Genomic DNA, 13101 nt, shown 5'->3' with positions numbered 1-13101 from the left:
CGTGCTGACCCGTGATAGGTGGCACCTCGGTAATTGGTACTTTGGCCTGCGATAGGCGGTACAATTATGATTTACGGCCCTTCGAGGAGGGTTTTGGTTTGGAATTCCAAGTCCATGCATTTTGGCATATACGCATTGCATAAGGGTGCTTGGCACGCGAGTCGTATTTGATTTGAGTTTATGATTGAGTGATTTGAATTTTGATTCATCCTGGTAATCACGTTGAAGGTGCTAAGTGTTATGTGTTGGTTATTGGGTGTAAGTATGATGGTTATCGAGATCCCATTTGCCGTGGTAATCGCGTAGGAATTGCTAAGTGTTAGGTTGTGGACTTGATTAGGAATGACTTGAGTTAATTCATGAATTTTTGGAAAAATGATCAGGGAAATCGAGTTCCCAATGCATTGGATGGGTAAACAGGGACTTGGCCAAATTGACAAAATCGATTAGCCAATCGATTTTGTAATCAGTTTTCGAAAATCATTTACGAAATTGATTGCCCAATCGATTGGGCCTTAAGTCAGGGACTCATCCATATTCGACCAAATCGATTTGGAAATCGATTGGCTTAAAACCTGGGAGCTCAGTACTCACTCAATCGATTGCCAAATCGATTGATTCAGCCCAGGATTCTGTTTTCATTAAAAACCTTCACCCCAATCGATTTCCCAATCGATTGGCTCAGTGAAAATCCTCAGTTTGAGTTAGATGATTGATTACTCATTAACTTCTCCATGTCTTGATTTGTTATGTGTTAATTAGGAGATTGAGAACTTCATTTCACTTTCATCTTTAATTGGCAAAGTATTGTATGAACGTTTCGCATATTGAAAATCCTGTTAAGGGGCATGCTTAGTTGAAAAGTTATTTTGAGCATTTAAAAACTTAATTGTTATGTGTTAACTGTTATTTTTTTTGGTTGGTGACCCTTTACAATTATTGTGGAAATCTGGGCTTTGCCCTCAGATGAGAGTCAGGACGGTCCTACCGGTTCGTACCCTACGGACGGGAATGGAGATGGGAACGCTTGACTGCAGTTACGTTAGGAGGATCTCACGGGGCGCGTGGAGATCACTCAGGGTGTATAGCTTTTTGTTAGGATGATCAGATTAGGATGATGTATAGGGACTAGGTGTCCTTCTTTTTGGATTGGAGTATTTTTAGTTTGGAAAACTGCACTTATACTAATATTGTCAGTTTGACATCTTATTTGAATGGGTTCCATGTACCATTTGTTGTTGTGTAAATGTTTTGGATTTATAATTGGAGAAACTTTTCCGCTGCTTGTAAATTATAATGATTCAATTATTTATCCAAAGGCATTTTCTGATTTAATTCTTTGTTTGTTTTTAATTACTTTAAAAAAAAAATATACCCTCGCTTTGAAAAACGGGGTGTTACATTGCACATAATTCTCTTGTTTGCCATATCCTCCACAAAAGACACAATTCTTGGATGATTGTTCAAAGGCATGTCAACCTCTGTAGTTATACCTCCAGCAACAGCAATTTTGGTACCAATAATAAATTCCTCCCAATTAGTTTTAACAATAATTTGATCATGGGGAGATGTTTTGGAGGAAAGTTTAATAGTGAGGTAGGTGTAGGAGTGTCAAGTGGTTCAAACTCATTGTAGAAGTTGCTGATGTTCTTCAACCATGATAGATAACATAGTTTTGATTTGATGAAGCATATTTACTATCAAGAACGTTTTGGAAAATGTTCTGCTTTTTTGGATAATGTTCTGCTCTTTTGGAGAATGTTCTTCTTTTTTGGAGAATGTTATGCTCTTCTGGAGAATGTTTTGCTTTTCTGGAGAATATTTTTGTACTACTTTCAGAATGTTATTGGTTAGTTAAAATCAACATTTAACTTATCTATTTAACTTGATAATCAAATATACTGAAAGTAAATAGATAAGGGAAGAGATACCACACAAGGAAATATCCTGGTGCACCCAACTCGGGCTACGTCCAATCCTCACAACTGTGAGATTTTCACTAAGTGCTAAAACAGAGAACAATCTTAGTTTTACACACCTTATTTCAGATCAACCTTGATCTGTTACAAAAACAAATCCTTTCCATCCAGAAAAGAGTTCAATCAAATCACCTATCAATCTTTAGATAGGATTTTACAGTTCACCTTTTAATCATAAAAGAATTTCCTACAAGCTTACTCAAAACCATACTTCACACAATAGTCTTGAGTTTACCATGATATGATTTAAAGTGTTTTGTCAGAATATGAGAAGGCTCAACACTTATTTGAGTTTTGATTCTTTGACAAAGAAATACATGAGAGTGATTCTAGGAATCAAATGGAACTGATTCAATGTATGTGAGTGAGAGAAATTCAAGTATGATTGAAATGAGTAATGAATTGCTTAATACATGAAGATCTTTTTTTCCTTTGAGCTTGGCATTCCTTTTATAGGCTTTAGGAAGGTTGATGACAGCCAAAAGAGTCGTGGAAAGTGCTCTGTTGTAATGTGTCAGATTTTTACCAAAGGCAAGACTTTTGGACATTGAATGTTACTGTTTTGAACATTATGCATTTCTGCTTCTGTGTTAATAATGTCTGATCTGTAGCTTCTCATTCTTGACTGTGATGATCCTTTATTTATGCACACAAACATCTCAGAGATATGCTTAATCGATTCATATTATGGCTGCCTTTTGAATCGGGCAAAACAGGCTAGATAATGATTTAATAAGACAGGAGAATGGTGGTTAGTAAGCTAGATAATGTTTGTATCATTCCGGACTGATGTCATCATACTTGGAGAATGATGTTTATCATTCTAGAGATAGTTTTTAATCATTCAGGAGAAAGATGTTTGCTGTTGGAGATCATGTGTAACATGCTAGAGAGTGTTTATCAATCTGGAGACTGATGTTACACTACTGGAGAATGATCCTTTGACACTTTTGCTTTGATTTGTGCCTTTTATCCTTTTGAGTGATCCTTTTTCCCATATGAGAGATGTACATTCCTATTATATGAACTGGAAATCCATTCACGATTTGCAAGAGCTTTCCTTGCATTAAAAATGGAGTTGATCTTGCTTGTTAGTTCTTGATGCTTATCTTTTGCCTTTGTTAATCTTTTAGAGTAGATCTTTCTGGTATGATCTTTGTGTACCTACTTCTGGTGCCTTCGCAATAGGGACTGGTTTATCAACAAACCATAAATGTTCTTGTCAACTTTGGAGATTAATCTTGTTTTTTATTCTTGATGCATTGCTTTGCTTTTGTTGGTAATTTTCTCTTGAGTATATAATTATGTTCCTTTATAGTAAACACTGGGAATTTGCAATGTAGATTGATGTACTTTTATTGTCCAGATTGATCTTAAACTAAAGAAGACTTATTCTTTATAAACCAAAATGTTCTTAGATTTATGCTATCAAAATCGGAACGTTCTTGGATTTAAAGCTGTGAAAAGGAGAACATTCTCCATTTTCCAGACTTCAGTTTTAATAATAATAACATTATTCGTTTTTCAGACTGTTGTCCAAAATGATCAGAATATTGTCAAGAATTTTCTTCGTTCTTGGCAGTCAAGCCGGAGAATGATGTTAACATGCTGAACATTGTTGTTAGCATATTGGAAAATGATCTTGATTCATGTTAACATGCTGGAGAATGACCATTCTTAAACTTGAAGGATAATCTTCCTTGATTCATCATATTCTATAGCTTTTCTACTTTGTATTTTGAATTGATCCTTTGTTGAGACGAATCCTTTATATTTCTTGAAGAGTACTAATTATATGATTGTGAAATCCAGAAGCAATGATTGTGAAATCCAGGAGCAATTTCTTATTCAACAGAGGAGATCATTTGTTCTTGAAATTTCAGAATTGTGGAGAATGTTCTCCGTTTTCCAGACTTCTGTCAAGAATGTTCTCCGTTCTGTCTTTGCAATTTTGCTTCCTTTTCTAATGATCTTGCTTCTGATTTATAGCATAGTGGGATAATTGATTGTTGTATTTGATCATCTTCTTTATGAAGATGCTGTCTTGAAGATGTAATAATTATTCTCTTGAATGATTGATATATGATACATTCATTTTGAGATTACTTCATTATTGAGTGGGTACTTGTGCACTTTGATGAAGTGAATGACTTCTTGCTTGTTCACTTATACAATCCATGTTTCTTAAACAAAAATCAAGTGCAATCATTAGTAGACCACCATTCATAAAACTTAATCTTTTATTTCATAAGGTTTGTTGTCATTAAAACACACATCAAAAAGATTTTTTGCCTCAACAAGTAACTCAATTTATTAACTACAAAAGTGATGCGTGATCATGATATGGTGAGATACATGAGATTAGTCCTTTTAAAATTTGAACACTTTGTTTTTTTTTCCCCATAAAATATTACATTTTTTATTCTTGATAAAATTATCATTTAAACAGTTTTAATCCATTATAGAATGAAACAAGTTTAATTGTCTTTCAACTTTTGAACTTTGGAATGAATTTTTATAAATATGTTTAGAACATATTAAATATGAATTGTTTAACCTCTATAAACTCAAGAAAAATAAAAGTAACTAAAAATATGGACTTAAAAATATGATTTTTTTTTCTTTCAAAATATTAGTAATCGAATTTTGGACTATTTTTGTGTAGAAATTTTTTATAGTACCGTAAACATTATTAAAAAAAAAACAATCAGAAATATATATTGATATTTCAACTGAGACTTAAAATACTTATTGCATTATGATTTTGTATAGATCAAAGAATGTTAGTTTTTGTTTTGTAGAACTAAAAACAAAATTCTAAATTTGTAAAAACTAAAAACTTATTTATCCCTCTATTATAATTGTTAATGTAGCGTGTGTTTGTCATCAAACAATTAATTTTATATAATATAAAATAAACTCAAATAGTAATTATCAATTTTGGTGGAATTTTTTATATACAAATTTACTTTAAATAATAGAATTCTTTTTCATATTTAAAATAAAAAATATACAACATAAGTATTAAAACCAAAATTTAGATAACGTTTTTTGGCATACAAAATTTAGATGAGTTAACATAATATAGATATTGTGCAACTGAAAAAGAAAAACAAATTAAACCAAAACAAGCATTATACCTTGTAAACAAAAAAAAAAACATCATACAATATTTTATTTATCACAATTAATTTAATCACAAAGAACTTTTTACTTTAATCATATCTATTTAAAAATATTAAAAAAATTTATTTACAATTGATTAATAATATAAAAAAAAATTATATTAATTGTGTATCCAAGTTAATCTCATAAAATATACAAACAAAATACAATAGAAAAACGAACAAACTAACACTAGCATGCTTGGAGGTACGACAAGAAAAGATATACAAAATTATAAATTATTAATTTGAGATAATAATTTTTAAGTAAGTAATAAAATATGGTTTTTTTTTTCTAAGTAGGAGAATGTACATTAATAAATTAAGGCATTTGTTTTTATATGTCAAATTCTCTCTTGTTTTCTATATATAAGACAATTGAATTATAATTTGATGAATAAAAATTAATATTTTTAATATATATTATAAATTAAATACATCAACTTTTATGAATCAAATACATGAATTTTTGTTAACTACTTTATAACTTTTCTTATATTAAAGGTGAGAGGCAGTAATTTGAATTTGAGATTGATGGTTACATTAATTATGAAAATATAGTAAATATAACTATAGTCCAGCTAATCCAAAGTAAAAAAATAGGTAATATCATTAAAGTTGATCTTCTAACTCTTTTTAAAGATAAAATTTAATTTAAATAGGTAAACATTTTATTAGTCGTAAACTTCTTTTTAATAAATTTTTTGAGTCATAAGATTTAAGAATTTAAATTATTAAAAATGATATTTTCTAACAATAGTTTTATATGTGTATATGCAAGTAAATTTTATACAAATAATAAACAAATTTATTTTATATAAAATTATAAATATTTGTCAAATATTATATATATATATATATATATATATATATATATATATTATTTTTAAAAAATATAATTGTTATAGTTCGACGATTGTGATTGACTAACATATAAAAACTTTTACAATATCAATATATATAAATTTTTAAACAACACTTAATGGAAGAATTATGCTCACTATTTTTTGCTTATGAGAAAACTCCTCCACTCTATCTCAGTGGTAGTTTTGATGACGGTTGAGATAAACATCTCTCAAAGACTATAATTTTTTAAGAGAATTATTTTTTTTACTTTAGTAATATTAGTTAGTATATATAGATATTAAAATAAAAAAAGAAAATATTTAAAATTATACTCAAATAAAAAATGGACAATATTTTCACTTAATAGAAGATTTGAGCTATATAGCCCATTGAAGACCAGAATATTTTTGATTTTGTCTAATATTAAGGTTATATCATTTTTTAATAACAACTTAAAATATGTTGTGCTTATAAAACAAAACATAAAGATATGTTGTAAGAACTAAGAATCTATAATCAAATTTAACAATATATATATTACTTTTTTTTAAAAAAATTTTAAAACAATACTTAATGAAAGTATTATGCTCTCTATTTTTTGCTTATGAGAAACTCCCTGACTCTCCGTCTCAGTGGTGCTCTAAAGACTCTTGAGATGAGCGACTGTCCAAAGTTTTAATTTTTTAGGGGAGCTTAAATATTTTTTTGTCTAATTAGTTATCATATATATATATATATATATATTAGAATACAAATAACAATATTTATTTAAAAACATATTCAAATAAAAATGGAAAATATCTCCACTCAATAGAAGATTTGAGCTATAATACATATTAGACATGATAACATTTTAAATTTAGTTAAATAGCACATGTGATCCCTTAACTTAATTTCAGTTAATGTTGTAGTCATTTATTTATTTTTTTCTTTCACAATTTGGTTCTTTATTTTAATTTTAAGTGACAATTTGATATTTTATGTTTTAAAATGTCCACAATGTTATCCTTCTTTTTTTTTTTTGCAAAAATTCAAAAAATTCATCAAAAGTTTCAAACAAAATCCATAAAATTAATTATTATCCTCAATATAATGCAAATTTCATCAAATTCATAACTTAAATCTTTAAATAAAATCATATTTTCATCTCTAATAACATCAAATAAAGAATAAAAATATGAGTTTATTTGAAGATTTGAGTTACGAATTCAATGAAATTTGTATTATATTGAAGAATATAATTAATTTTGTGGATTTTATTTAAAAATTTTGATAAATTTTATGAATTTTTGTAAAAAAAAAAAGGATAACATTGTTGACGTTTTAAAACATAAAAGATCAAATTGTCACTTAAAATTAAAATAAAGGACCAAATCGAAAAAAAATAAAGGACTAAAACATTAACTGAAATTAAGTTAAAGGACCACGTGTTATTTAACATTTAAATTTTGTCTAATATTAAGAGTTATATTATTCTTTAATAATAACTTAAAAATATGTGGTGCTTATAAAAAAAACATAAAGTTATATTGTTAACATCCAGAAATTTACAAAAAAAAATGATAACTCTTCTAATTTTGATGGTGACATTTTAATTAAAGAATTATAAATCATTCGATAAGTTTTAACAATTAAATTAAAATTAAAATATATGATATTGAATTACTTGAATACATTAATTTTTTTTTTCAATGTATGTATATCTTATAAAATATTGTAAAAAAAATTAAACTCAAATTGTTAAAATCTTATTTGAAAAACATCAGAAATTAAATAGTTAAATTATATTGATTTTCATCCATTTTTTAACAAAAATTAAAAATAATTTATGAAAGTTTTAATCACCATTGTATTATTAATAATTTTGAAAAAAATATAATAAATAATATTTAAATAATTACAAAGGTATAATATTTTAATCACAATTATATTATTAATAATATTTGACTATTTATTATTAGTGTTAATATAAGTTTTAAACTAGCTTCCAATAAAAAAAATAAAAAATAAGACATACATTCTCGATATAAACTAATTTCATACAAAATTCAACAATAATATTGTATTTTGCCAAATCATCACACTAAGGATATTTTTAAATTTAGTGTCATATGACAAAATAATAGTTTTCCATTGAAATACATAAAATATTTTAACTAATTATGTATGTCCATGAAACTCTAAAAAATATTATTTTACTATATCTCACTATTTTTATAAGAGTATATTAAAAAAATTCTTAAAAAAGAAATAATGTTAAAAATAACTTTATCAGATAAAAGTTTAATGTAAATCTAATTTCCACTAATAATATATACCTATTAAACTTTTATATATATATATATATATATATATATATATATATAATTTTAAATAAAATGATTTGTTGATTTACATGAAATTACTTTTTAATGGATGTCATTTAAATGTTACAATTAAATTATAAAAAAACGCAACTTATAACTAAAAATTGGTCAAAGAAGTATATTTCTAATTTAATCCTAGTAGATGTAAATTAACAAACTCCTTAAAATAATTAAATATGAAATAGTATTCATTAAACTTTTTTATTTTGTTTATACTATATATGAATCACCAAATAATACATTGAACACAATTTTTCATTTTCAAAATAAATAAATAAATAAATAATCAATTTTTGTGTTTTAACAAAACATTAAATACGAAATCTAAACAAAATTAGTGAAATCTAACAATGCAAAATACTTCGAATTGAATAACGAATTACTCTTGTGAAAGAAGTTTCTATCTCAGATACTGTTATATTTAATACCCATCAAACACACAAATCTTCAACTTCAATCTTATGACTTTGTTGTAATAACATCCACAGAGTCTTGGCACTTCTCAGTGCCTCTGTACGGAACAACTAAAATCTACTTTACAAAAAGCAAAGGAACCCGATTCTCCCTATGAAAATTACAATTGAATCTCCACCGTTCAATTAATTCAAACTCAAATTCAACCCTTGATCTTCTCTCTCTCTTTATCATCCCAAATTCATTTTCTTTTCAGTTTTCAGTTACAATTTCACAAACACCATTTTTCCCTCACTCCCAGTCAACAACAAACAAATTTTGTCAACAATTCATTCTCAGGGTTTCAAATCTTCTAATTTTCTTTTTGTTTTTTTTAAAAATTATTACTTTTTCATTTTCAGACTTTCAGTGACTTTCACCAAATTTTCCAATTATTTTTATATTTATTTTTCTATTTTATCTAATTGTCTTATGAAATTTTGAAGCCTGTGTTATTTTTGAATATAAAATGATTGGTCAGTTTCAGATCTTACAAACTCATCAAAACGACACCGCTTGGTCGTACTGTACAACACCCTACATGCCGCAAAATCCGGCCTTGTACTCTCGACGGCCACCGTTTAACCATCCGTCGCATCCGGCGAGTTATCCGGGTCGGGTCATTTGGAACGGAGACAAACAACCCGATAGAAGAAATGATTCATCGGAGTCTAGCCGATTCACCGGCAAGGTTCGCCGATTTCACCACCCGAAGAGGAAGTTCGCCGGCGGAGGCCGTCACTCCGCCCCGTTCGCGCCGCGCAATACGACGTCGTTCATAATCCGCGCAAAGAAGTCCGGCGGCATAGCATCCCTGTTGTCGCCGTGTGCGGTGACTCCGGCGATCCTGACGACGCCCACACTGTCACCGTCAACGGAGGTGGTTGTGGAGATGGCGAAGGAAAAGTGGGGAGTCGACGGATATGGCTCGATGAAGGGACTAATCCGTCTCCGGTCATCGGAAAAAGAAAATTCCGACGAAACCGGCGAAAACAACATCGGCGAACATTTAGATGTTGAGAAGAGATTAAACCATGATTTAGGCAGATTTGAGATGATTTATCCAAGTTCTGGTGTCGAAAATAGTTTAGAGAATAGGGTTGATGAACAAGGGTTACAAATTGCACATCTTGAAGAACAGAATCTAACTATCAAGGAAAGAATTTTTCTGATGGAAAGAGAATTGAGTGATTTGAGAACGCGGGTTACATGTTTGGAGACAGTTGGTGATCGCCAATCGGAGAATTTCAACGGCGGAGAAGTTTGCTCCGAGAAGAGCGTCCATAACGGTGACTACCATGATGGAGAGAGTGATGACTATGGTGACTGTGTTTGAGTGGATTCACTGAATTCTATTGTCACTTAGTCACTGTTCCTTGGGTTGCAAGTTTATTTTGATGAATTTCATTTGAGAAAAAAAGAATGTGCAAGTATACAATAGTATTCTTTTACATCATACTTTTATATTTCATTTTTATGATAAGATATAGCAAAATTAATGAATTTAATTAGACCTCGGTATAAAATTATTTTAGATTGACAATAGACGTCTATTAAATTTATTTTATTTTGCTGTTAGATTATTATTCATATTTTGTTGTTGTAGGTTGACACTTGATAAATACAGCACTATAGTTTATTTTAATAGTTTGGTGTAGTGTAGTTCAATGTTGTTGATTTGGATTCTCTTTTGTAACTTAACTCTATAGATGTTGTATTTGTGAGTTTAGTTAGTTAGAATTTCAAAATAGTAGAGGAAATATTGTCTTTTTATTTTTTTAAAATGGTTTATTTTATCTTGATGTAAGATTCCCTTTGGTGAATGTTTTTCATTAAGAGAAGATAAAATGTTACCATTGTTTATTTCAATAAATTGTTATTTAACAAAAATAATATCTTTTATAATTTTTAATTTCTTTAGAAAATAAACAATTATTTTACTTCGAAAGTCTTCTACTTTTTTTTTAACAAATAAACTAATACAAATTTAAGAAAATGTTTTCATCATATAAACTGGTCTTAAGGAAATAAGCAAAAATAGTGAATAAAAATTGAAAAATACCCTCTATATATCCGGTCACATATACTCTCTCTAAATAACAAAATACAAATAAAATATATTAAAAAAAATTGAATTACATAATCTTTTTTAATACTCGCTCCATCTCAAAATAATTGATTTTCAATGTACTTTTTTCAATAGTACAATTTAATTATTACTACTTAATTGTATAATTTTCAATACAATATATTACATTATGTATTTGTGACATTAATAATATATCAATATCTAATAAGAAAAATGACTTAATTGCATTTTAGTCTTCCTATTTTAGCTGAATCGCAAAAGTAGTCCTTTCATTTTGTTTCTATTTAATTTTGGTCTCCCAAACAGAATTTTGTCTAAAATTTAATGAATTTTTTTTTTTGCGTTTATTTAAGTCACATCATGTCTCAAAATCTCGCAGTGCAACAGTTGTATCTGAAATGTATGATCATAAATGGGTGCGGCTTAAAAAAATGAAATTTTATCAAGTTTTGGACCAAAGTTCTGTATGGAGTATCAAAACTGGAGAGAAACAAAATGGGGAGACTACTTTTGCGATTCAACTAAAATAGGAGGACCAAAACTGTAATTAAGCCAAAAAAAATTTGATAAAAATAATATTTTATCTCTTTTAAATATATAAAATGATAATTATTTTGAGACATCGAAATATTTTCTTACTTATATTTTTGTTAAGGATATAGTAAGTAAATTTGTTGACAAATGCGCTAGATAAAATTGCATCCGATTGAGTAAATATTAAAAACTTTACTTTACATTTATAATTGCGGACCACAATCTATCTAAATCCATGTTTATTAAATGAGATCTTGAAACTGATAACTCAAGGTGGTGCCATAGGAGAATGATTAGAACATCTCTCGTGTGACTCAGTGAATAATTTTTTGTAGATGCCATGTTTGAGAAATTAGTGCTTATTAAATAGTATAAATAAATAATATGTATAGGCAGAATCTATTAAGAAACTTATTTGGGAGTTAGATTAATATTGAATGCTCTAAATGTGTTGTTGTAACTTTATTAACTAAAACTGAAAGGAGAATCTTTCTTTTGCTACCAATTCTTCTTCATTCGATTTTCTTTTTTCTTCTTCTGTGACATAGTACTTCGAACAAGTTAGCTAGAGAACACCATAGCAGTTATAATTGTACGGTGGAAATTTTGTTGATGTGCTTTGTACTTTTTTTTTTACTAAGTTAATTTAAAAGTAAATAATCAATTTCTTTCTTAAAATTGTAAAAATATTTGATTTTGATAGTTGAAATTTATATATAGACAAAAATATATATAAAATTATAAAAGTTCAAACAATTTAGTTATTTCATTAAGTTATTATTCTTTTCGATCTTAAAATTTAAAGAGTTAAATATATTTTTAATTTATCTAAGTATACCAACTTTCCTTTTTTGTTTTTTTAAATATACCAACTTTCGTTCGAATTTTAATCCTTGTTTTTTAATTATATCATTTATTTAACTTTTCTTATAACTTGCAACAACTACTAGATATAAATCAAGTTTTAAGTGATCAAATGATACAATTAAGTGAAGTTGATAATGTAATTTAACATCAAACTGTAATTCAAATGACGTAATCAAGTTAAGTTGACAAAAAAATTTAATATCAAATTACAACTCAAATGACACAATCAAGTCAAGTCGACACATTAAGACTTCACAATAACTTCTTATAAAGAATTTTTATAGGACTTTTGTTAGGAGACATATTCTAATAAGCACTAAAAATATGTGCTGGATGTTGTGTGTGCATCTTTCTAATTTATGTGATAGATTGTTAAGTTATACAATTTAATCACTTAGTATAATCCAAATTAGACAAAGATATGTTAGAATACAATTGTAATTAAAAGGAAATTCATAATTCATATCAAAATCTCATCCAACATGGTTGAATAAATTCCACGAACCAATTTGGTTGACCCAAAAAGAAAACTCATATTGCAGAACCAATTCCACATAACCAATTTGGTTGAATCCAAATACCATTCAATTTTCCCATTTCTTGCAACTGACGAAATTAGTTAAATATCAACTTTTGAAAATTTAATTGACTATTAAAATTGGTTAATCCGATTTGGTACATCGATATCAAAAGTTCCATTTCTTGCACTGCCGAAATTGGTTAATCTGATTTTGTGCATCCACATGAAATATTAGAAAAAACAAAGAATCTATAACAAAAGTTAAAATAAAATAAAAATAAAA

General features: G+C 27.8%; 1 protein-coding gene across 1 annotated transcript; it reads left to right on the top strand.

Annotated features, from left to right (window-relative positions):
- The first annotated feature begins 8823 nt into the window (after positions 1 to 8823).
- Positions 8824 to 10671, top strand: LOC101496033 (uncharacterized). Its single transcript, XM_004488395.4, has one exon. The coding sequence runs from the start codon at positions 9278 to 9280 to the stop codon at positions 10142 to 10144; it is 867 nt and encodes a 288-aa protein (XP_004488452.1). The 5' UTR covers positions 8824 to 9277; the 3' UTR covers positions 10145 to 10671.
- The last annotated feature ends 2430 nt before the right edge of the window (positions 10672 to 13101 follow it).

This window comes from Cicer arietinum, chromosome 1 (genome assembly GCF_000331145.2).
Source record: "Cicer arietinum cultivar CDC Frontier isolate Library 1 chromosome 1, Cicar.CDCFrontier_v2.0, whole genome shotgun sequence".
Classification (NCBI taxonomy): Eukaryota; Viridiplantae; Streptophyta; class Magnoliopsida; order Fabales; family Fabaceae; genus Cicer; species Cicer arietinum.
The sequence above is the reverse complement of the archived record's forward strand: the minus strand, read 5'-3'. Positions and strand labels throughout refer to the sequence as shown.

Coding starts and splice junctions, on each gene's coding strand:
- LOC101496033 (XM_004488395.4), top strand. CDS start 9,278: ATGATTGGTCAGTTTCAGATCTTACAAACTCATCAAAACGACACCGCT.